This window comes from Choloepus didactylus, chromosome 2 (assembly GCF_015220235.1).
Source record: "Choloepus didactylus isolate mChoDid1 chromosome 2, mChoDid1.pri, whole genome shotgun sequence".
Taxonomy (NCBI): domain Eukaryota; kingdom Metazoa; phylum Chordata; class Mammalia; order Pilosa; family Megalonychidae; genus Choloepus; species Choloepus didactylus.
The window spans coordinates 202792140-202819183 of NC_051308.1; the positions used below are offsets into that span (position 1 = coordinate 202792140).

Genomic DNA, 27044 nt, shown 5'->3' on the forward strand with positions numbered 1-27044 from the left:
AAACAATGTTTTCTTAGATAAAATCGATTGAGTTCTGTAGAGGTTTGTGAATGCTTTTATTTTTTTTTATTATTTTTTTTAATCTTCATTTTATTGAGATATATTCATATACCACGCAGTCATACAAAACAAATCGTACTTTCGATTGTTCACAGTACCATTACATAGTTGTACATTCATCACCCAAATCAATCCCTGACACCTTGTGAATGCTTTTAGACATAGATTTTCTTTTCTGAATATGGGTATGAGTATGAGTGTTGTGGCCCATGTTGTAGCTGCCTTGAGTGTGTTTAATGATTATGAAGTGCTTTGGGTTAGGTTACTACAATATTAGCTCTAATATGTTCGCTGACTTCTTTCTATATTTAACATACAATACTTTTTTTCTTATATATATATTTTTATGGTGCTTGGGACATTTTTTTCAAAAATTTTTATAGAAGCTGTAGGTTTACAGAAAAATCATGCAGAAAATGCAGAGTTCTTATATACCCTGTTCCCCTAGACAGTTTTTCATATTATTAACACTTTGTAATAGTGTAGTAGCTTTGTTACAATTGATGAAACTATATTATTCTAATTATACTATTAACTATAGTTCATAGTTTACATTAGGGTTCACTGTATTGTACAGTCCTATGTTTTTTTTTTTGAGAATCAAAATTTTATTTTTTTGTAAAAAAATTTATCAAGAGTAATTTGAACAGTGCTTGCCTTCTTCTCATCATGTAAGTTACAATATGGAGTTACCATCTTTTTGATGTCATGGCAAATTGTCATACTTCTTTCTAAGTTTGGGTCAGTTTCCAAAATTTTATCCTTTGTACTCTCAATGTCATGAAATGTCTCCAAGAGTTCCTGTAATTTGAAGTTTCTTGCCAGAATCACTTCCACTGAGACATCTTTATCCTTTTCGTCACAACCACTTTCCTCACTTTTGCCTGTAAGTCACCATCATTAAGTTCCTCTGGCTTTGTATCTAGTCTCTCGAACAGCAGCAGTGTCAACACTCCCACAGTCAACTGTATCTTCCATAACTCCATTTCCATTCCATTTGAATCCTACAGAATTTTTTTGCACAGTACAGTCCTTCACTACTGTGCAAAGCAAGGACTGCCTGTAATTCTTGGAATTTGGGGGCAGCATTTCACCACAGCATCTTATCTGAGCCAACAGCTTCACCAGATAGTTTAACATTAATCAGTTCATGCCGACTTCTGGAACAGTGAAACCAGTCTTTACTGGCAGTAAAAGGTTCTTTTTCAGTCTCCTTGTAATTAACCGTTTTCTTTCAACATAGCAACTAACTTCAATGCTTTGGCCTGAATGGTAGTCAAACTGATTGGATTTATTTTTTACTACAGTCTTCAATTCAAAGGTGAAGTAAATGTTCCATTTCAACCCTGAAAGGCTTCCTGTTCCTAGTGTGATTTATGCTAAAAGATGTTAAAGCTACTTTACCTTGTTTTTTATATTCATTGGACTTTTTCAGCATGGTTCCTACTGTAGCTTCATGCAGGCCTAGGTCTCTTCCTAACTTGGCTTTGCTGTCACCATTTTCAAATCTTCTAATCACATCCAGTTTCACTTCCAGCATTATCACTTTGCATTTCTTCACCGCCCCGTCATCTTTGTGGACCAGTTCCCTCTTTCTATCATCCATTTTTGTAAAATGTCACATGGGTTTATCACTGGGAGACAAGGAGGCTACGTGACTACACACTGTTGTTTGTACGTGAACTGGGTAACAGATGCTCAGTGACCAAGCACCAGCAGACTTTGAAGGAATTAATGAGATTTGTCACCAGTCATGATGCACATCTGTTATTTGCATAATAATTTATGGACAAAAGAGCTAGCAGCCAAATTTGTACTGCATGCTACTCACAGCACTATGGTAACTGAAATTTTAGTTGTGTTTTTGGCAGACTGTTGTTATTTAACTTAACTGTGGTAATTGATGTTCATGCATAGTGGAACCATACAAAGCAAGGACTACCTGTATCATTTTCTATAAATCATCAAATTCTTAGATAAATCTGACAAATGATGTTTTCTAAGAAAAACACCCTTCAATTTTATTCCTCCCCTGCATATTTCAAGACCCAGGTATCTTTTTCCGACATCTCCAAGAATAAAATTCCTTGGTATGAATCTGTTTTTGTCTGGAATCTGGACAAAGGGAACAAAAATATTGCTTAGCCCCTTTGCATTCCATTGCAGCAAGGTGTTTTGCAGAAAACGTTTCATTGAATTAAGAGTCAACATATCCTCGTATTAGATCCTCAAACTCCTCTGAGGTCACATACCTGTGACCAACCTTACCAAAAGCTCCTCCATTATCTTCGCATCAGGGAGCCACCACCTTCGAACAGCAGGGCAGGAGTGGCCAAGTTGAGTGTTTGTTTTTAAGTTTTTAGTCTAGTAACATATATGCAAATTAATTGGGAGATTTTGAGGATGTGGGTTTAGTGTCTTATTAAGACAGTTTTTATAGTTCATTAAGTATTTAAAACGGTTTATGTATATACTGCTTTTATGCACACTTAAAATTCCACAGAGGATATTTTTCCTTTCGGTGTTGTAAGACTCATCAATGTCAACTGTAAGGAACCAGCCTGGAAATTTTCCTACACTATTTTCTAAGATACGGAAAAATGAAATACTTTCCTGAGGTGTTATTAATAATTTTTTTCTGGCCAGCTCAATACGTGAAACCTTTTTTTGTCTTGGATGGAATAAATCCATCTTCAGTAATGGAAGTGAGATTATAATGTAATCAGAGTTTACAGGAAAAACACCCCCTACCGTTTCTGTTTTATCTAAAATCATGCTAAATCATCTTGTCATGTTCTACATGTGGAAACTTTGACATCACATACAGCTACTGCCCTTGAGTCTCTTTTCTTGTTCTATTTTGTTTTCTAGGTGTGCCACCGAGCTTCAGGTCAGGTGATGGCTCTTAAGATGAACACATTGAGCAGTAACCGGGCAAACATGCTGAAGGAAGTGCAGCTCATGAATAGACTCTCCCATCCCAACATCCTTAGGTAATGGCTTTTCCCTCTTGGAGGCCTGATGGAATAGCACTGACAGTTAAAAAGAGAGATTCAGGAATTATCATACTGTATCTTGCTGAGGTTCAGCTGTGCTCTAGGTCTTTTTCTACCTGTTGAGGCTTAACTTCCTGGTAATTAATTTCATTTAATAAAGCAACTTCCTCTGGCCCTCATACTGCTTTACTTTTCCTAGCAGATCATTAGAAAAGTTGTTTCATATTGCTGAATTTAGTAATTTATCAAAGAGCAAAGACTTTGGTCTTTATGTGGTTATTTAACTTTCTTGATTGTTTTATGAGGAATCATACTTAAATCAGTGAATGAAAACAAAAATATAATTATGCCCTCAAGCTACCCTTAACTTTCAATGTTCCCATCAGGAGGAGGCAAAATTGGTTTTTAAAGGAGAATATTTTTTAATATATAGTATATATCTCAATATAATATAATAATTTTATATAATTATTTTTATATATAACAATAATTATTTAGATCTTTTGTATATAGTATATATATAATCACTTTCTAGTAATTAGTATCTGACTCTGTATCTTCATATTTTAGTGAGGTGAGTATATTTCAAATTAGATCAAAGACGATCATTCAATTCACTATATGTATAAGTAGTGCTTATGTGTAAGACACTTTGAAAAGTTAAAAAAGCTATTTTCTTAGGATCATTAATTGCTAATATTTTAATATAATCATGTTGGACTAGAGGATAGTCATGTGGCTTAAACATGACTAAATGTTTGGTTAGTAGTACTAAATTATGGAAATAATATTGTACTGCTTCCTTAAAACTTTTTGACTCTACATAGAACTATTGGCTTCCTAGTCCACTGCAGAAATGTTCAGCCAATATTTTTATTATGATGACTTCCTTCCAAATCCATAAATCAGACTGACATTTTTTGAGCATCTAGTACATGCATGGTGATATGTTAGACATCAGAAAGATACAAAGATACTCAGAAAATGTAACATCTGTAAGCAAGGAATTTATACTCTAATATGGGATCTAAGATTTATGTAGATGAAAAGAGAACTAACAGACAAGATACCACCACTTAGGAAGAATAAACTCTAAGTGCTATAGAAGTTCAAAAAAGAGAGATCATATTGGCTCAGCAGAGTCAGGGAAGCCAATTTTAACATTTTGCCACCTTTGTTCCTTCTTTCTTTCTATTTACTTTTTGAATATTTGAGAGCAGGATGCATACATTGTGCTTCTTGAACACATAATATTTACAGGTACATTTCCTACAAACAAGGATATTCACTTATGTGATCATCTTAAGTACAGTTATCAAGTTCAAGAAATTTAACATTGTTATAAGCTTACATTCTATTTTCCAGTTTTTTCTTACGTTCTGGTAATGTCCTCTTAAGCCGTTTCTCCTTTCTTAAATCCCATCCAGTACCATTGATTGCATTTAATTGTTATTATCTCTTTTCTAATGCAAATTTATTGACATTTTTTCACATATCATACAATCATCCAAAGGGTACAGTCGTTCATAGTATCATTGCTTAGTTGTGCATTCATCACCACAGTCAATTTTTTGAACATTTTCATTACTCCAAAAAATAAGAGTAAGAATAAAAATAAAAATAAAAGGAAAAAAGAACACCCAAAACATCTCATACTCCTTTTCCCTCCTATTATTCCTTTACTGTTTGTCCCCCCTTTTCCACTCATTTGTCCATACTCTGGATAAAGGGAGTGTGAGTCAGAAGGTTTTCACAGTCACACAGTCACACTGTATAAGCTATATAGTTATACAATCATCTTCAAGAATCAAGGATACTGGATTGTAGTTCAACAGTTTCAGGTATTTTCTTCTACCTATTCTAGTACACTAAAAACTAAAAAGGAATATTTATATAATGCATAAGAATAACCTCCAGAATGACCTCTCGACTCCATTTGAGATCTCTCAGCCACTGAGACTTTATTTTGTTTAATTTCTCTCTTCCATTTTGGTCAGGAAGGCTTTCTCAATCCCATGAAGGCAGATCCAGGCTCATCCCCAGGAGTCATGTCCCACATTGCCAGGGAGATTTGTACCCCTGGGAGTCATGTTCCACATAGTGGGGAAGGCAGTAAGTTTGCCTGCCAAGTGGGCTGAGAGAGAGAGACAGGCCACATCTGAGCAAAAAAAGAGGTTCTCTGGGGGTGACTCTTCAGCACATTTATAAGTAGGCTTAGCCTCTCCTTTGCAGTAACAAGCTTCATAAGGGCAAGCCCCAAGATATCGAGTACTTGGCCTACTACAGTGGTATTCCCCAATGCTTGCAAAAATATCAGGAATTCCCCAGGTGGGGAGATTTAGTATTTCCACGTTTTTTTCCCCAGGCCCTCAAGGGGCCTTTGCAAATACTTTTTATTCTCTGCCCAAATTACTCTGGGATATATCAGGGTTTCATGCTACCCTCTACAAACCAACCAGATCTCTCCCCCTTTCAAGGTTCCATGTAATTATGGTGTTTGAGTGAACTGACCATACAATTTAAATTATATAGCTTGCTACAGAAAGTATAGATTTTGTACCTAATAAACATCTCTTCCTTTGGTCTCATACGAAAGTTGAGGTTTTAAAACACAGTCAATATCATCCTTTTCTCGTTAGTCTGGTTTACCTTAGTTCTAATCAATTCCCTTTTGTTCATGTCACTAATTGAAGTCTGATCTCTTTTTCAGCTTTTTTAACATTTGCTATATGGTGTAATGCTGACATTCATAGCTGCTGAACTCTGGCTCTGAATCTCAAGTGTCACACAGATACTTGAAGTTACAGGGACCAACCAAGTTATACACGAACAGCTCAGCATCTCAGAATTTAGAGATAGCCATCACAACTCATGAATAGATGTGACTGCTTTAAAAGCTGACAATCCAGAAAATAAACCTTCCCCTGATACCTGTGCTCTCAGAGTTTGCACATTATAGTTAGTCCATATTAGCAAGGCGTTATAATGTTTGTCTTTTTGATTCTGACTTAGTTCACTCAACATACAGTCCTCTAGGTCAATTCATCTAGGTGCGTACCTCACAACTTCATTTCTTCTTGCCACCACTCGATATTCCATTGTATGTATACACCACAGTTCACCATTCTGTTTATCAGTCGATGTACCCTTAGGCCATCTCCATCCATTGCGAATCATAAATATGACTGCAATAAACACCAGTGTGCAATGCCCTCTCTTGTCCCTGTTCTCAGTTCTTCCAAGTATATACCCAATAATGGGGTTGCAGGGCCATATGGCAACCCCATAGTTAGCTTCTTGTAGAACCACCACACTGCCCTCCAGCTGGGCTGCACTGTTCTACTTCCCCACCAACAGGAAATAGGTACAGAACTCTCTCCACATTTTCTCCAGCACTTGTATCCTTCTGTTTATTTTTTTAACAGTTTTGTTTACATATCACAGAATCCACTGTTAGTAAACAATCAATGATTCCCAGTATAATCATATAATTATGTATTCACCTTCACAATCTATATGAGGACATTTCTATCTCTTCCCCCCAAAGAAAGAGGAAAAGGAGAAAAAAAAATGAAGAATAAAAATACGATAGAAGAAAAATAAAAGTAAAATACAATGAAAAGGTCAGACAACATCACCACTACCAAGAATCCCATATCACTCTCTTATATCCCCCTCTTATAGATGTTTAGCTGTGGGATATTGCCTTTGTTAAAATTAATAGAAACATCTTTCAATGTTACTGTTAACTACAGTCTCTAGTTTTCATTGATTGTATTTTTTCTCCTATACCATCCAATTTTCAACACCTTGCAAAGTTGACATTCATTTTCTCTCCCTCATTTAAAAACATTCTTATATTTGTACATTTAGTCACCATCATTGACCACTCTAGGTTTCGCTAAGTTATGCAATCCCAGTCTTTGTCTTCTCTCTTTCCTTCTGGTCTTGTACATGCCCCTAGCCTTCCTCTTTCAACCATACTCACACTCATCTTTGTTCAGACTACTTGCAGTGTTGTGCTACCGTCACACAGTATTGTGCTGTCCATTTCTGGGTCTATACAATCAATCCTGTTGAACCTTCTGTACTCCTTCAGCATCAAATGCCTGATCTCTAACCTCTTTCTATCTCCTGATAACCTATGTTCTCAACTCCCAAATTTTGTTCATTGTTAGTCCATATTGGTGTGACCATACTGTATCCATCATTTTGTAATGTCTTCTGTATACCTTTTTGTCCTTTGGATTTTATATGTCATATCTTACTTTATTTTTATTTTTTCCCCCTCTCTCTTTTTACCCTTACTGATAGTCTTCATTTCTACACTCTTCTTGAAATCTCTCTCTACTGTCTTTTCCTATCTGTCTGTAGTGCTTGCTTGAGTATTTCTTGTAGAGCAGGTATCTTGTTCACACACTCTCTCAGTGTCTGTTTATCTGAAAATGTTTTAAACTCTCCTTCATTTTTGAAATACAGTTTTGCTAGATATGGAATTCTTGGTTGGCAGTTTTTCTCTTTCAGTATCTTAAATATATCATACCACTGCCGTCTTGCCTCCATAGTTTCTACTGAGAAATCCGCACAGTCTTATTGAGTTTCTTGCTGCTTTAGAATTCTCTCTTTGTCTTTGACATTTGATAATCTGATTATTAAGTGTTTTGGAGTCTGTCTACTTGGATCTCTTCTCTTTCGGGTATGCTGTGCTTCTTGGATCTGCAATTTTATGCCTTTCATAGCAGATGGAAAATTCTCTGTGATTATTTCCTCTATTATTCTTTCTGTCCCCTTTCACTTCTCTACTCCTTTGGGACACCCATGACATGTATATTCATGCACTTCATGTTGTCATTCAGTTCCCTGAGACCCTGCTCATATTTTTCCATTCTTTTCCCTATCTTCTTTTGTGTTTAGGGTTTCTGATGTCCTCTCTTCCAGTTTGTGAATCCTTTCTTCTGCCTCTTCAAATCTGCTTCTATAGGTCTCCATTGTGTTTTTCATCTCTTTTATCGTGACTTTCATTCCCATAATTTCTGCCAATTGTTTTTTAAAATTTTCAAGTTCTTCCTTATGTTTTCCCAATGTCTTCTTTATATCCTTCATCTCTTTTGCCATATCTTCCCTCAACTCATTGATTTGATTTTTTAATTGATTTAGGAGATTTATTTGATTAATAATCAGCTGTTCTAATTCCTATATCTCAGTTGAAATGCAAGTTTGTTCCTTTAACTGGGCCATATCTTCACTTTTCCTAGTGTTATCTGTAATTTTCTGTTGTCTAGTCATCTGGTTTCCTTGATTTCTCCAATCAGATTTTCCCAGACCAGACAGGCCCAGGTTTCAGGAGGAGGCTGTATTCAGTACCAGGTTTCCCTGACAGTGAGCCCCAGCAGATTGTCAGACTTTTCTGTGAGGCCTCTAGACTCTGTGCTTTTCCTGTCCTGCACCGTAGGTGGTGCTTGTCAGCCTGCAGCTCCCCACTGGTGTAAAGAGGTGCAGAGTATTTAATTCTCAGTGGACTCTGTCCCGGCCAGGGAATGAGGATGTCAGAAGCCAAGCTTAAGCTATTTCTGTTCCTCCCCCCACTTTCCCCAGGCCCTGGGGTCTGAGTTCTTTGAGGGAGAGCCACTACTTGAGGTGGGCCCCAACCCCCTCTTTTCTTAGGGAAGGAAAGCCCTTTAGGGAATTGTCTCCTACACTTGAGTTTTTCCTTTGAATCTGACTTCTTAACTCCATGGGTCAATGCTGATGATTGAAAATGCTTGAGGGTTTCTCTAATGAACTACTTAGAATGAGAGGAAAAAAAGAGAAAAAAGCAAGAAGTCCCCTTTTCAGAGCCAGTCCCCAGCCCTCCAGTTCACCAGGCAAGAACCAGAATTGGTACCTGGTTCTGTGTGTCCCTTTTCTTGTGGCACAGTCCTTTTCCAGTATTCTGATCTCATTGGACTCCGAAAGCCTCTTTTTATTTATTTTTGTATTTTTTTTTCCATCAGCCCTGCCTCCTCTTTGCCAGGATAAACCTGCTGGTTCCATTCCTGCTTGCCAGGTTTATCTATGCTCATAGCCTGTATTCAGTAGTCCTGATTTGTCAATTAAAACTGCAGTCGGAGCTTGGCTGAGCTACATTCCCTTGCTTCCATCAGGGACTGCTGCTTTTTCCCTCAGCAAAGTTTTGCAACTCAGGCTGCTGTCCCAGTGGGGGAGGGGCACCAGCGCCACAATTTAAGGAGCTTTACTTACAGTTCTGTGCTGTGATCTCAGCTGTTCTAACTATTCCTGACTGGTATAGGATGTTGTCCAGTCATGGATATTCCCCCATCAGTTGTTCCAGACTATTTTCTAGATGTTCCTGGCTATTTACTAGTTGCTCTAGGGGACTAACTAGATTCCACACCTCCGTATGCTGCCGTCTTGCCCCACCTCTCCCATATCTCTTTAGTATCTCTTTCTTGTTTTCTTTCTTTCTTGTTTACCTGTGGAAACATATACACAACATAAATCTTCGCATTCCAGCCCCTCCCTAGCATACCATTCACTGGGATTAGTCACATTCACAGTGTTGCAGTATCCTTGTCACCATCCATTATTGGAACTTTCCCATCACTCAAAAGAAACCCTACATTTGTTTTGCATTAACTCCTCATTGTCCCGGCCCCCTTCACCCCTGGTAAGCTGTACTCTACTTTCTGTCTCTCTGGTATTTTGGTTGTGCTTTCTGTAGGGCTTAGGTTTAAAATCCTAAATCTGTAACAACCTCATTTTCTTTGATGCCAACTAAACTTCAATAGTACATATACAAACTGTGTTTCCATACTTATTGTTCTGGTTTGCTAATGCTGCCATTATGCAAAATACCAGAAATGGATTGGCTTTTATAAAGGGGGTTTATTTGATTACAAATTTACAGTTTGAAGTCCATGAAAATGTCCAAATTAAGGCTGCAACATGAGTATACCTTCACCGAACAGACAACCTCTGTTAGCTGGGAAGGCATGTGGCTGGCATCTGCTGATCCCAGGTTGTGTTCTGGCTCCTCTCTCAGCTCCTGTGCGTTCTTCAGAATGTTGTTCTTGGGGTGTTTGTCTTCTCTTATTTTCTCCAGGGCAAACTTTGGGCTAGCAATCCAAAGTGTCAGCAAAAGTCTTCTTTCAGCAGCCATCTCCAAAATATCTCTTTCAGCTGTTCTCCAAAATGTCACTCTCAGCTTCTCTGACGTCCTGTTTGTGAGCTTGTTTATAGGACTCCAATGTTTAAATCAAGACCTGCTCTGAGTGGGTGGGATTCATATCTCCACGGAAATAATCCAATGAAATGTTGATTACGTCACATCTCCATGGAAACAATCAAAGGATTCCAGCCTGATCAACACTAATATGTCTGCCCTTACATGATTGCATTAAAGAACATGGTGTTTTGGGGATGTAATATATCCAAACCAGCACCTTTTTGTAGTTCTTTTCACAAATAACATGTTTGTACATTATGAGGCCCAAACCACTAGATTTATCATTACTTTTTATGCATTTACCTTTTATATCCTGTGGGAGATAAAAGTGGAATTACAAACCAAATATACCATAGTACTGTCATTTCTATTTACCCTGTCATTACCCTTATTGGAGATGATTATTTCTTCAGGTGACTTCTGTTGTCTATTGTCCTTTCCTTTCAACCTGCAGAACTCTCTTTGGCATTTCTTGTAGGGCTTGTCTAGTAGTGACAGAGTCCCTCAGCTTCTGTTTATCTGGGAATGTCTTAATCCTTTCCTCATTTTTGAAAGATAGTTTTGCTGGATATAGAATTCCTGGCTGGCAGATATTTTTCTTTCACCACTTTACATATGCAATCCACTGCCTTCCTGCTTCCATGACATTAATTGCTACTTAATCTTATTGAGGCTCCCATGTACATGACACATTGCTTCTCTTTTATGGCTTTCTGAATTCTCTCTTTACCTTTGGCATTGGACAGTTTGATTATAATATGTGGCAATGTGGGTCTATTTGGGTTTATTCTCTTTGGAGTTTATTGAGCCTTTTGGATGTGTATATTCATGTCTTTCATTAAATTTGGAAAGTTTTCAGTATTCTTTCAATATTCTTTCTGTGCGTTTCTCGCTTCTCCTTCTGGGACTCCTACAATGTACATATTGGCATATTTGATAGTGTCCCAAAGGTTCCTCAGGCTATGTTTACTTTTCTTCTTTTTTCTTCTGCTTTTCAGACTGGGTGATTTTAAGGTCTCTGATTCTTTCTTCTGCTAGCTCCAGTCTCCTATTGAACTTTTAAATTTCTTTTACTATGATCTTCAGCTCTGTTTGATTGCTTTTCATGCTTTCCATCTCTCTGTTGGTATCCTCTTTGTGTTCATCTGTTGTTTTCTTGATTTCCTTTTGTTCTTTGTCCATGTTTTTCTTCAGCTCTTTGAGCATATTTATGTCCTTTATCAAGAGTCTTTGTCTGATATGTCTCAGGTCTACATTTTAATGATGTGTTATGGCTAGAATTTAGATTCTGAAGTGTCTGTTCCTTAAGCTTGTATTCAGCTAGTGTTATTGCGGAGCTTTCCTTGAATGCCAGGGGTTTGGGGGGAAAACACCTTTTCTGGTCTTTGCAGATTGATCTATGTGAGTGCTCTCCTTCAGAACTTATCCTCACAATGAGTTTTGAGAATAGCTCCATGGCAAAGTATAGGGGGGCCTCTCGGGTCCTTTCTGCACATGCTTCTTATCTTGGGCATGTGTTTGTGGCTCTAGGAAGTCCCCTGTTTACACAGATACAAATGTCCCCTCTTCTCTAGGAAACAGTTTGTTCCTGGTCTTGGCACTGCAATGTATGTCTCTTACCCCAGGCAGCCATGGCTTGATTGATCTCCCATAGCATTCTGTCGGAGAAGTTTGTGAACTGCTTTCTATGTGCAGGGCAAGTTCTGGGATGGCAAGCTTGCAACAAATGTCTTGGTTCAATCCATCAGGCCTCCACCAGAGAGTCTGGGCCAGACATACATGCTCCTGGCATGTTCACAAGGGCCCTTCCATTTTGTCTGAAACTGACACCAGGGACCTGCACTGGGAGCATGAGCCAGCTCTACACTGAGCTAGTAAGGGGATGTGGGAGGGCCAGCCAGGCGATCATGGGATAGCCTATCACTCTTAAGTTGCCTTTTTCTTACTTAGGTGCTTACCCTGTTACTATAATCTTTTAACTATTTTCTGGAGCTTTGAGAAAGATGTTTCTGCCAGTTTTTTTTTTGGTTGTTCAAAGCTTCTATGGGTAGATGGAGCCCTGGAGCTTTTCACTCTGCCATCTAGATTGAGGCCTTTTGGGTTTCAGTTAGTTTGAGATGAGTTTATGTCCTTTCCACTCAGGAGAGTCTAAGGCAGCAGTGACAGAAGTATAAGCAAGCTGATTCATGCTCAGATCCCCCCAATGCTCCAAAATGAAGACATCATGTGCCTTATTAGATGACTGTTTGGTAATGTATCGGAATCCTTTTACTGTTTCTACTGAAACTTAACTCTTAGGTTTTTTACTTGAGCACTTGAAAAATTGAATTACAAATAACTGTACTGGGGAAGAGTGTGTGGGGAACAAGTTTTAGGGGTGGAAGATTAGGTAATATCAAGTTGGCAGTTGGATAAATAAGCCTGAAATTCAGAAGAGATATTCAGGATGGTTGTGCCTCTTAGTAATTAGGGGACCTTAGGCAAATTATGTAACTTCTGTAACTTCAGTTTCCTCATCAAGAAGTAGGAATAATAATAGTACAACCTCACCATGTTGATGGGAGGATTAAATGAGTTAATGCACGTAAATAACTTACCACAGTGGAAGGCACTAAATCTTAGCTATTATTATTTTTATCACCATTACTATTATCATAATCACCTGAAGCATCATATATTAGACTGTACAGCATAAAGCTCAAGAGTTAAGGATCCAGTCTTGACTCTGCTATTTGCTATTTGTGTGACCTTGGGCACACCACTTAATATCTTTGAACTTCAGTTTTCTCATCTGTAAAATGGAGATAATAACAGTACCTATTGGATAGTGGTTTTTTGAAGATTAAAAATACTTAGACAATGTCTGACAACATTGCAATTGCTCTATAAATGTTATCATTATCATCATTATTTGACTGTGACTATCTAGAAGAACTGTCATGTTTACCTGTGTAGCTTCCTCTTAGTCTCATTTGCCTGGCATTGTGCTTAGTATCTATGTGATAAGCAGTAACATTTTTTTTTCATTGTTTCATTTATCTATTGAGAACATAAACCTTGCTTGATACATGCTTGTTAGATTGAATTGAAGTTCTTTTACCTCTGTACTTTTCTCCTACTTTGGGAGAGGGAGAAGAAATGAATCACTGTTAGATTGTTGTTTCAGAAGTATGCTCATATAAAATGAAGTATTTGTTTATATTTGGCTATTTTAATGTGAGTTTTGAGTAATCTTAGAACAAAGGATAAGTTTGGGAATGAGCAAAAAGCTTTTTCAGAGCTTGGGGAGATAATCTAGATACTTGAATTTATGGATATTCTCTTCTCAATTGAATTGAAAAAGCATTTTGACAACACAGTCACTGCATGTATATGTATTAATAGATCTGCCTTTGTCAGATTTGGTATTTTGCTGCTTGCAAGGCAGTTTTGAGCAATGTAGTTTAAAATTTGTTGTTAAAGAAAGAATACTTATGGAATGAATTCATTCTTAGTCTTAAATCAGTTTCAGTTGTTATTCAAGATAGAGGGTGTTTCAGTTTTCTAATGTTGTTGGAATGCAAAATACCAGAAATGGATTGGCTTTTATAAAGGAGGTTTATTTGGTTACAAAGTTGCAGTCTTAAGGCCATAAAAGTGTCCAAGCTAAGGCGTCAACCATAGTGTGCCTTCACGAAACAATGGCCAATGGCATCCAGAAAACCTCTGTTAGCTCAGAAGGCACATGGCTGGTGTCCGCTTGCTCCCAGGTTGCGTTTCAAAACGGTGTTCTCCAAAATGTTGCTCTTGAGTTACTTTGTTGTCTCTTAGCTGCAGCTCCTCTTCAAAATGTCACTCTCAGTTGCTCTGAGGTCCTTCTGTCTGTGAAGTCCTTTATATGACTCCAGTGATCCAATTAACACCCACCCTGAATGGGCGGGGTAACCCCTCCATGGAAATTATCCAATCAAACATTTCACTCACAGTTGATTAAGTCACACCTTCATGGAAACACTCAATCAAAGGATTCCAATCTAATCAACACTAATATGTCTGGCCCCACAAGATTGCATCAAAGAACATGGCGTTTTGGGGGACATAATACAACCAAACTGGCACAGAGGGTATTTGTTGTCTTCCCAGAAAACTAGGGTTTTTTATATTTATTAACTAGTTTAACATTTATAACAAAGCAGATCTAATTTTAAGTTTTTAAATCTCTATATTTTTTTTACTAAAAAATAAAATAAAATTAGACCACAAACCTGATTGGCCCTCTTGTTATTCTGTTTGTTGTTGACATGATCTAGTGATTGCTGAATAATGTTTATTCTGTCTTTGACTGTCTTAAAATTGGACAATAAAAGCTAGGGACAGAATGAGAAAGCCAGACTGAACCAGCTGTTTAGTGTCACCTAATGTGAAACTCTGGTGGTTAATGTCTGTTCAGCTGAGTTTTCTTTATGAGTTCTTATATCTAGGACCTAGTACAACCAGTTTTCCATGATATCATACCCTTAAAACATGTTTGAATTGCAGCAAGTTTTTTTTTTTTTAATGGGTCTAGAGTCATAGATAGCTCTTTTAGGACTTGAGATCTGAGCCATTGTCCCCTCTTCTCCTTTTTGGTTTTTCATAGTTCTCTCTGGTCCAAGAAAATAATGATATCTTTGCTTTATTTGGGAATAAAATGCAAGTGCTTCATGTTAAAGCTTAGTGGAGACTGGTAGAGGGCCTTCCTTCCAAAATAATGGGGTGAAATCAGATAAAAACATATCACGTGCTCACTTCAGCAGCATATATATGAAAATTGGAATAATACAGAGAAGATTAGCATGGCCCTGCAAAAGTATGACATGCAGCTTTGTGTAGTGTTCCATATTTTTCAGAATCTAGAATATAACTTACCAGGGGACAGAGTTAGGGATAGGGAATAGGAAGTTAAGGCTTAAAATGTACAGAATTTCTGTTTGGGATGATGGATAAGTTTTGGTAATGGATGGTGGTGATGGTAGTACAACATCATGAATGTAATTATCAGCACTGAATTTGAATGTGGTTAAAGGGAAATTTTAGGTTGTATATATGGTACAAGAATAAAAATTAAAAAAAAATCCATGGAACTGCACAACACAGTGAACCCTAAATTAAGCCATGGGCTATAGTTAATAGTGCAATTATGAAAAGGTGCTTTCATCAGTTGTAACAAATGTACCACACCAATACCAGGTGTTAATAATAGGGTGGTGTATGGGAATCCTGTATTTTATGCATGATTGTTTTGTAAACATACAACTTCTCTAATTTTTTTAATTAAGTAGATTTATTGAGGTATAATTGACATAAAAACACATTTAAAATGTACAGTTTGATCAATTTTGACATATATATGCACCATATATCCATCAGCACACTCAAAATTGTGAATCCTGTAATCACCCCCAAAAGTTTTTTCTTGCTCCTTTATGATCTTTGGAGTCCCTCCCTCGAGACCTTTAATGCCCTGCTCCCTCTGTCACCAGGTGTTGTAGTTTGCTAATGCTGCCAGAATGCAAAACACCAGAAATGGATTGGCTTTTATAAAAGGGGGTTTATTTGGTTACACAGTTACAGTCTTAAGGCCATAAAGTGTCCAAGGTAACACATCAGCAATCGGGTACCTTCACTGGAGGGTGGCCAATAGTGTCTGGAAAACCTCTGATAGCTGGGAAGGCACGTGGCTGGCATCTGATCCAAAGATTTGGTTTCAAAATGGCTTTCTCCCAGGATGTTTCTCTCTAGGCTGCAGTTCCTCAAAAATGTCCCTCTTAGTTGCCCTTGGGGTATTTGTTCTCTCTCAGCTTCTCTGGAGCAAGAGTCTGCTTTCAACGGCTGTCTTCAAACTCGCATCTGCAGCTCCTGTGCTTTCTTCAAGGTGTCCCTGTTGGCTGTAGCTCCTCTTCAAAATGTCACTCACAGCTGCACTGAGTTCCTTCTGTTTGTCAGCTCATTTATATGGCTCCAGTAATTTAATTCAGACCCACCCTGAATGCGTAGGCCAACACCTCCATGGAAATTATCCAATCAGAGTCATCATCCACAGTTGGGTGGGGCACATCTCCATGGAAACATTCAAAGAATTACAGTCTAATTAACACTGATAGATCTGCCCACACAAGATTACATCAAAGATAATGGCATTTGGGGGGACATAATACATTCATACTGGCACACCAGGCAACCACTGATTGGCTTCCTCTTCTTATACATTAGTTGAATTTTCTAGAATTTTGTATAAATGGACTCATACAGTCTGTACTCTTTTTTTTTTGTCTTACTTCTTTCACTCAGCATTATTATTGTTATTCAACCACGTTACAATGTCTGTTAATATAGTTCATTCCTTCTTTATTGCTGAATAGTATTCCATGGTATAGATATACCACAATTTATTTATCCATTCACCTTTTGATGAGCATTAGGTTGATTCCAGTATTTGTTTATTACAAATAAAGTTGATGGACATGTGTGTATAGGTTTTTGTATGAACATGTGCTTTCATTTGTCTTGGAGTGGAATGGCTGGATTATATAATAGGTATATGTACTATGTGTAACTTTTTAGGAAATTTCCATACTGTTTAAAAAGTGGTTATGCCATTTTATATTTCCACAAGCATGTTTAAGAGTCCTAGGTTTTCTGTGTCATCTCCAACACTTGATATGTTCAGTTTTTAATTTTAGTCATTCTAATAGGTGTGTAGGAGTATAGTAATATATCTCATTTGCTTTTTTTTTAAAATGTGGTTTTGAGAAATACACACCATATAATATAGCCAAAGTATATAATCAGTGCTCACAATATCATCATATAGTTGTGCATTCATTGCCACAATCAATTTTCAAGCATTTTTGTTACTCCAAAATAAAGAAAAAATATTTAAAAAATAAAAAAAGAAATAAAAAAAGAACACCCAAACCATCCCATAACCCTTATCTCTCCCATTATATATATATATACACACACACACACACACATATATACTTGTATGTATATATATGTGTGTATATATATGTCATTATTTTATTACTCATCTGCCCATACACTCTTTTAAGGGAGTGTCATTCACCAGATTTTCACTGTCACATGGTCACACGATAAAGTCTATATAGTTATACGATTATCATCAGAAATCAAGTCTACTGGATTACTGTTTAACATATTCAGGTATTTCCTTCTAGCTGTTCTGATACTCTAGAAACTAAAAAGGAATATCTATATAATGCATAAGAATAATAATGCTGAAGAATTTGCAACTTCTCTAATTTAAAAAAAATTTTTAGTATAGCAAAAGTTATGAAGTAACGGGCTTTTTTTTTTTAAGAAAAATGAACCAACCTAAATAGATTTCAGTGTTTCAGATGTAGGCCTTTTAGAAAGCATATTAATATCAAAATTATCCTCACATTTTAATGTTCGATTGTAGGTTTATTTCAAGCCTCTTAATTATTTTTATTGTAACCTTTGGAGTTAGATGGTTTTCTGGAAAGACCAGTACCGGTCAGAAGAACTCCTATAATATGGATGCTGTTTTTATTGTTCAAAGTTGGCAGTAGAAAGGCTTTGTAAAACAAACTGGTTAGATTTTCATTGGTTCACATATTGGCAGTTCTTTTTTATGAATCAAAAATGATGTTGTTGTTGAACCACTGGCCTTTTTCTTCCTTACCCATTGTCCCAGGGCAAAACAAGGATTTTGGAGCCAAATAGATCCAGATTCCAGGACTCCCTCCAGCCTCTGTCAAGTCACTTAAACGTTCTGAACCTCATTTTCCTAGGTTGTAAAATGGAGGTAATTTCATTTTAGGTAACATATATAAAGCAATTAACAGTATCCAGGTGTATTATAGGTGAAAAATAAGTAGTGATTTTTCTGACAGCTTTGACGCAGTGTTCACAGAACTCTTCTTATTGGATCTTGTTAGGCAGTCTTGTGGAGGTCCAAGTCTAACAGTGTTTGTGGTATTTTATCAGATTGAAGATAGCTAGATGTGTTTTAGAATGCTGTCACACCTCCTTCATTCTTCTGTTAGGTAATTAACTTTGAGGAGGGGCAATATTTAAACTTTAATGTTTAACTCTGAGCTTTATATAGAACTGTGAGCTGAATAAGTATTTGACTGACTGGATCTGAATGCCCACCAAGTTAACATCATAATATTCTTTTCCTTATGCTTGTTTAAGAAAGAGTCAAAGCCCAAAGTCTATCTTAAATCTGTGAACGTAATAGCACAGGAGAGTGAGCCATAAACTTTTTTGATATTATACCTACTATTAATTTTCTATGGCTGCCATAACAAATTACCACAAACCTAGTGGTTTAGAACAACACATTTATTACCTTACGGTTCTGTAGGTCAGAAGTCTGACACAGTTCTTGGGCTAAGATCAGGGTGTTGTCTGGGCTGTGTTTCTTTCTGAAGGCTCTAGGAGAGAATTCATTTCCTTGCTTTTCCAGCTTCTGGTAGCTGCCTGCATTCATTGGCTCATAGTCCCCTTCAATCTTCAAAGCCAGCAGTTGAGTCTTTTTCTCAGATTGCATCATTCTGACACTGACTCCTCTGCCTCCCTCTTCCATATTTAAGGACCCTTGTGATTACACTGGATTTACCCAGATAATCCAGTGTAATCTCCCTGTCTTAAAGTCAGCTGATTAACAACCTTAATTTCATCTACAGCTTTAATTCTCCTTGGCCACACAACATAACATATTGTCAGGTTCTGGGGATTAGGACATGGACATCTTTGGGGGGTGATGTCAGTGTTATTCTGCCTACTCCAGTACCCCATTAGGAAGATATTTTTGAATACATCCCCATTAAGTACTAGTAAAATTCAGTTTCTCTTTTTTTAGATTAAAAAAAATAAAAGTTCTCATTTTCATTCTCCAATGGTTAATCTTGCTCATCCCGTTCCATTAGAATGACCCCTCGCATGGAATTTCTTTTGAGAGCAGGAATTTTGTTTTATTCACTGCTGGGTCCTTAATGCCTTGCACGTAGTAGGCACTCAATAAATAATTGTTTAATAAATGAGTGGCATACTGACTCATAATTTCATTGACTGGGGAGTTGTGCAAACACTTAGATAAGAATGACCTATTCTAATGATGCCTGTTCAAATGCAACTCCCTCAAATCAATATCTTCTGATTCATTGTGCCCATATTTTCTCTGCTCCAGGACAGCTTCCTTGCTTTTACCCAATTAAAGTTTCTGACATTGACTGGAAGTCTCATATACTCTCTCTAAATAGCTTAATAGACACTATGTCTTGCTAGCTAGAAATAGCTTCAGTATTCTAGATTTAGTCCTTTAGCACTGTGTGTTGTTTATGTTCATTATTCTCTAGACTTTTACCTGTCTGTGATTCCCCCCACTCAGTCCCTTCCATATTAGGTAGTGAGTTTTATAGTGAAGAAACTGACAGTTGAATGAAGTCAAGTGTCCCACTTTTACAAAGCAGGGAGTAGGGGTGGGGAGAGGGGTGGGGAATGGAGAGGAGAGTGGGCATATAGGATCCAGAATATGCCCAGCTACTTGTGAACAAATTTGCTTCTTATTATCTGGTCTACTTCTAAGCTATTTCCAATAATAATAATGATTATGATCATGATAACTACTTACATTTTTTAAACTCTTACTATGTACCAGGCACTGTGCTATGTACTTTACATTCATTATTTCATGCAGTCCTTCTAACAACTTTATGTTGTATATGCTATTATCCCTATTTTACAGATAGAGAAATAAATGCTTATCAAGTAAAGAGTGGTGGTGGTTTGAACCCAGGCTCTCTAAAATCAGAGCCCTTTTAACTCTCTACTATTCTTCTTCCCATCTCTTCTTAAGGCAGAGATTAATTTAGCTAATCCCATGATCTGCACCTTGTTTTCAGTGCTATCTAGATCTTTCCTCATGTTCTTTCCTTTCTCAAGTTCCTACAAAGTCACTGGATGAACTTACAGAAAACCAGTTTCTCCTTGGAGAAACTCTGAAATTTTCATGTTTGTATTTTTGGTTGAAGCAGCATATCTTAAAAACTTTCCTGTGAAATTACAGTTGACTAGGTGTGCTCCCTTACTCAATTCCTTTTCAGCAGTCATATACTGAGTGTGCATCCTATTTCTTAGGGACTGTTAGGTTTTGTGAACATAGGGGAGAATATGACATGGACTCTGCAGGCTTCATGGAACTTACGGCCTTTCCAGCACAATTGCAGGTGTGCCTTATGCTCTCTGTTGTAGTCAGTCTCTTCTCCTTTCACTGCCCTTCCAAACTAGAACTTACTTGGGATTTGGGTATGGTTAATGAGACTTCCTTCTTGGCAACCCAAGCCCCTGTTGTCACTGGCTTTGTGACATTTATCTTCTCCCACTTTATGATTACCATCAGTCGTAATCATTGATTTTATGTTTTTTATGTTTTAATTATTTTTATATACAAATATAACCTGCTGGTTGAAAAAACTCCATGTATAACAGAAGTGTGTGAACTAAAAAACAAAATCACTTTTTACCCCCTCAGCACCATTTATTATTTATGCTTCTAGACATTTTCTATTAATATACAAACTTTTTTATACAAATAGATCATGCTATGTGGTTTTACAGCTTGATTTTTTTCATTTATCAATATATTTTGGATATCTTCCCATATCAGTGCATAAACATCTAGTTTATTCTTTTTAGTGGTTATATAATATGTCAATATATGAGTATACCAAAAAGATTTAACCAGTTTTTTTATTGGTGGGTATTTAGGTTCATAGACACTGTTGCAGTGGATGTCCTTTTACATATGTTTTGCTCACCTGTATTGAGTGTTTTTGTAAGATAAATTCCTAGAAGTAAAATGTTGGATCAATTAAAATTTTTGCTAGATACAATCAATTACCCTTTGAAGAAGTTGTGCCAATAAGTCGATAATTTATGTAAATTCCTGTTTTCTTACCTTCTGAACAACACTGAATATTATCTTCTTAGTCTTTATTCATTTGATAGTGATAGATTTAAAAAGTGGTATCTCGTTTTAATGTGCATTTCTTTAATTATAAGTGAATTTGAGTACATTTTGATATTTTTGTTAGCCATTTATATTTATTTTTTCATGAACTATGTACATATCTTTTGCTCATATTTCTATTGGGTTTTTAATTTTTTTATTATATATTTGGAAGAGTTCTTTGTATATTGAGGAAGGTAGTCCTTCATCATCCAGCAAAAAAAAATTTTCAGCTTGTTGTTTGTAATTACAAACTTTGAGATTGGATAGTCCAGTCCACCTACTTAAATAAGGAAAGTGAACCCCAAATGGGGTTAATGGCTTTTTTTTTTTTTTTTTTTTTTTTGTAAGCATGGTAGTGGCAGAGCTGAAACCAAGTTTCTTTACCTCTGGTTTAGTGCTTTTTCCATTATACCACACTATTTTTAAGGCTTACTACTCTCCCTCTGCCACCATTACTTTTTACCACTGACTCTTGCCACAATGGATGTTCCATGGTAAACTCAGAAATTTACCATCCTGACCAGGAATGGAGATATTGAGAGATTACAGGGTTGTACAGAAACCCAGGAGACTACATAGGTGTTGGCTTGTTTCTAAGGCATGAGTAATTGAACTAGTTTCTCGATATGGTATTTGTTTTGTTTTGTTTTGTTTTTTTTAAAAATTGCTTTGTTTTGTAGGTTCATGGGGGTGTGTGTACATCAAGGACAGTTGCATGCACTTACAGAGGTAAGAATTTGTTAAGTGTGTTGAAGTGACTTCTTTGCCTTAGTTTCAGCACTTATGGTTCTATAGTAATTGTTACTTGCATATGTAAGCAAAATGTGCATTTGTGTTTATTTAAAAAATGGCATTGTTAACAATGCTTTCTTCTCTTGTCTGGGGACAATGGTCAAACCTCTTAATACGCTTAGATTCCCTCATAATATCTGGTGAATACTCCGAGAATGAGTGTTCAGACATATAAATGTTTCTTACTACCTGGGTAACACCATGTAAAACCAGGGGATGGCCTTACTTGGCTTCAAGCTTTCTCATGGCAACATATTCCCAGACCACCTGAAGTGTTTAGAGTCCTAATCTGGAATCTCATCATTGCTGCTTTGGTGTCCTGACTGGTCTTCTTACTCATTGGAATCATTTTACATCCCCATTCCCATTTCACTTTCAGCCTCTGCTGGGCAGATAAACATGTTAGTCATTATTTGTCTTCTGAGGACTAGAGAATTCTCTTTAGAACAGAGGTTTCCCAAATTCAGGTACTATATATGATATTGGCCTCAAATTTGCCTAGGTGCTTCATAGTAGTACAGATTCCTGGAAACTTATCCCAGGTTTAGTAGATCTGAATAGGGCTCATCTGTATTCTTAAAAGCTCCCCAGATTACTCTAATGAGCATTTAGATCTGAGCATTCATGTTCTAGAATATTTTCACATTTCTCTCTGAGATGTAAGTACCAAAGTATCAAGAAATTTAGGTTGGAAACTTGTTTAACAGAATTTGCAAGTGCATTGATTTCCTGCTTGGACTCACACAGAAAATGAAGTTTTAGAATACAGATAATATCATCCTTTACCATGTATTCTGATTTACCTTAGCCCCAACCAGATCAGCTTTGTTCATTTCTCTAATTTAAGTCTGATTTCTTTTTTTGGCTTCTTTAACAATTAGTGTGTGGAGTAATGCTGACTTACAGAGCTGCAGAACTCTAACTCTGAGTCCAGGGAAATACCAGGTTATACACATAGAGCACAGCATCTCAGAATTTAGAAATAACACTTTAAACTCAGGAATAAATGTGACTGCTGTAAGAGCTTACAATCTAGGCCCTAATTTTCTTATAAGTATTTTATAAATGAGACTATACAATATTTGTTCTTTTGTTTCTGGCTTATTTTCCTCAACCTAATGTCCTCAAGGTTCATTCACCTCATTGCATGCCTCCATTCCTTCCTGTAGCCGCACAATATTCCATCATATGTATACATCATAGCTCACCCTTCTTCTTATCATTTAATGGACCCTTCAGCCACCTCCATTCATTGGCTGTCATGAATAATGCCACCTTAAACATCAGTGTGCAAATGTCTATTCAAGTCCCTGCTTTCAGTTCTTCGGAGTATATTCCAAGTAATGGGATTGCTTAACCATATGGTGACCCTATATTTAGCCACCTATGTATCCACTACATTACCCTCTAGGGGGGCTGCACCATTCTGCTATCTCTATCTTCTTTTCTCTAGCATTTGAATCTTTCTGTTTATTTATTTATTTAGACTCTGCAGATTTTGTTGAGATATATTCACATAGCATATATTCTATCCAAAATAAACAGTCAGTATCTCACAGTATCCTCACTTAGTTGTACAATCATCATCACTCTCAATTTTAGACGATTTTCATTGCTACAAAGAGAAAAATAACAGATTCACCAACACCAAAGAGAAGATCCAAAATAACCCATAACTCTTATCCCCCCTCCCCCAATTAATTACCCTAGTATCAGTGTGGTATTAGTGAGGTTTTCCTGTTAAATATAGTGTATAGTATGCAATAGCAATTTTTCCCATATACCACTATTATTAACTCTTTGTAACAAGTGCCATACCTTTGAGTAGTTCATGCATGAACTTATTTATATTTTCAGTGCTAATCAGTGAGAAGCATGACTTTAAAAAACCCCTTTCAATCATATTCATCCTCAATATGGCACTATTACTTATAATCCCACTAACAAACTATCATCACCTCTATCCATTCCCGTACATTTAATTTCAACCTTGTTAACAAGTCTGTACATATGAGGTAACCGCTTCCCCTTCTCCAGCTTCAGTCTATCTCTAGGTCCCCTGTAGTCTACATTTTAAGACTCTGAGTTTACGTTTTTAATGCAATTTTATTGAAATATATTCACGTACCATACAGTCATCCAAAGTGTACAGTCAGATGTTCACAGTATCACCATATAGTTGTGCATTCATCACCACATTCAATTTTTGAACATTTTCATTACTCCAAAAAAATAAAGATAAGAATAGAAAGTAAAGAACACCCAAAACATCCCATCCCCACTATTATTCATTTAATTTTTGTTCCCATTTTTCTACTCATCTGTCCATACACTGGATAAAGGGAGTGTGAGCCACAAGGTTTTCACAATCACACAGTCACACTGTGTTAGCTACCTAAATATATAGTCATCTTCAAGAATCAAGGTTACCGGGTTGCAGTTCAACAGTTTCAGGTATTGCTTTCTAGCTATTCCAATATGCTAAAAACTACAAAGGGAAATCTATATAAGACATAAGAATAACCTCCAGAATGACTTCTTGACTCCATTTGGAATCTCCCAGCAACTAAAACTTTATTTTGTTTCATTTCTCTTCCCCCTTTTGGTCAAGAAGTCTTTCTCAATCCTATGATCAGGTCCAGGCTCATCCCCAGGAGTCATGTCCCACATTGCCAGTGCGATTTACGCTCCTGGGAGCCATGTCCCATGTAGGGGGGAAGGCAGCAATGCTCAGATGAGAGAGAAGCCACATCTGAGCAACAAAAGAGGTTCTCTGGAGATGACTCTTAGGCACAATTATAAGCAGGCTTAGCCTCTCCTTTGCAGTAACAAGCTTCATAAGGGCAAGCCCCAAGATAGAGGGCTTAGCTTTCTAAATCGGTAGTCCCCAATGCTTGTGAGAATATCCGTAATTCCCCAGGTGGGGAAGTTTAATATTTCCACATTTTACCCCAGTCCCTCAAGGGGGCTTTGCAAATACTTTTTATTCTCTGCCCAAATTACTCTGGGATCTATTGGAGCTTCACACTAACCTGTACAAACCAACCAGATCTCACTCCCTATTCAAGGTTCCATGTAATTAAGGTGTTTGAATAAACTGACCATACAAGTTAAGATGGGGCAAGATGTCAGTGTAGGGAGGTGTGGAATTTAGTTAGTCCTCTGGAGCAGCTAGTAAATAACCAGGAACAGCTAGTAAATAGTCTGGAACAACTGTGCGGGACATTGGTGACAAGACACACATCGTACACCAGTCTGGAATGGGTGGAATGGCTGAGATTGCAGCTAAGAACTGTAAGTAAAGCCTCCAAACTGCAAATGCTGGCGCCCTTCCCCCATTGGCACAGCAAGCTGAGTTGGAACACTTCCCAGTGGGAAAAAGAAAAAGTCTCTACTAAGAGCAAGGGAAGGTAGCTCAACCAAGTTCCAGTTGAAGTTTTAATTAACAAATGAGTTTACATTTTTAGGGGGCTCATATTGGTGAAATCATATAATATCTATCCTTTTGTGTCTAACTTATTTCACTCAGCATTATGTCCTCAAGGTTCATCCATGTTGTTACATGCATCAGGACCTCATTCCTTCTTACTGCTGCATAATATTCCATTGTGTGTGCATACCACATTTTGTTTATCCACACCTCTGTTGATGGACACTGGATTGTTTCCATCTTTTGGCAGTTGTGAATAATGCCAGTATGAACATTGGTTTGCAAATGTCTGTTCGTACCACTGCTTTCAGATCCTCTGGGTATATACTGAGTAGTAGAATTGCTGGGTCATAGGGCAACTTGATATTTAGTTTTCTGGGGAACCACCAAACTGTCTTGCACAGCTGCTATACTATTATACATTCCCACCTGCAGTGAATAAATGTTCCAATTTCTTCACCTCTTCTCCAACATTTTTAGTTTCTGATTTAATGGCAGCCATTCTTGTAGGTGTAAGATGAAATCTCGTTGTGGTTTTGATTTGCGTTTCCCTAATAACTAATGAAGATGAACATCTTTTCATGTGCTTTTTAGCCATTTGTATTTCCTCTTTGGAAAAATATCTATTTGTATCTTTTGCCCCTTTTATAATTAGTTGTTTGCCCTTCTGTTGTTGAGTTGTAGAATTTCTTTATATATACTGGATATCAAACGCTTACCAGATATATGGTTTCTAAATATTTTATCCCATTGAGTTGGCTGCCTCTTCACCTTTTTGACAAAGTCCTTTGAGGCACAGAGTCATTGATTTTTTAAAATTCAGTTTTATTGAGATATATTCACATACCATACAGTCATCCATGGTGTACAATCAGCTGTTCACAATACCATCATATAGTTGTGCATTCATCACCCCAATCTATTTTTGGACATTTTCCTTATACCAAAAAGAATCAGAATAGAAATAAAAAATAAAAGTAAAAAAGAGCACCCAAATCATCCCCCCATCCCACCCTATTTTTCAGTTTTTGTCCCCATTTTTCTACTTATCCATCCATACACTGGATAAAGGGAGTGTGATCCACAAGGTTTTCACAATCACACTGTCACCCCTTGTAATCTGCATTGTTATACAGTCATCAGAAGCATTGATTTTGAGGAGTTCCCGTTTATCTATTTTTTCTTTCATTGCTTCTGCTCTAGGTGTAAGGTCTAAAAGCTACCTCCTATTACTAGGTACTGAAGACGTTTCCTGATATTTTTTTTCTGAGAGTTTTATGGTGCTGGCTGTTATATTTAGGTCATTGATCCACTTTGAGTTCGTTTTTGTATAGGATGTGAGGTAGGGATCCTCTGTCATTCCTTTGGTTATGGCTATACCGTTCTCCCAGCCCCATTTGTTGAAGAGACTATTCTGTCCAGTTCAGTGGATTTGGGGGTCTTGTCAAAAATCAATTGAGAGGACTCGGGCAAGATGGCGGCATAGAGAGGAGTGGAAGCTAAGTAGTCCCCCTGGAA

At 37.1% G+C, this 27044-nt stretch overlaps 1 protein-coding gene and 1 non-coding gene across 7 annotated transcripts in view; both read left to right on the plus strand.

Annotated features, from left to right (window-relative positions):
* Window positions 1-27044, plus strand: part of TESK2 (testis associated actin remodelling kinase 2) — a 164001-nt gene that overhangs the window by 77203 nt on the left and 59754 nt on the right. For 4 of the 6 annotated variants that reach the window (XM_037827365.1, XM_037827364.1, XM_037827367.1 and 1 more), the window contains 2 exons: window positions 2932-3053; window positions 21985-22033. The exons of 1 other annotated variant lie outside the window; for it this stretch is intronic. In XM_037827365.1, coding sequence (XP_037683293.1) covers window positions 2932-3053; window positions 21985-22033 — 171 coding nt within the window. The remainder of the gene's footprint in view (window positions 1-2931; window positions 3054-21984; window positions 22034-27044) is intronic. One more of the 6 variants, XM_037827368.1, reaches the window with a different exon arrangement.
* On the plus strand, window positions 15041-15146 carry LOC119528274. Its single transcript, XR_005215594.1, has one exon. It is a non-coding gene; the product is annotated as a U6 spliceosomal RNA (small nuclear RNA).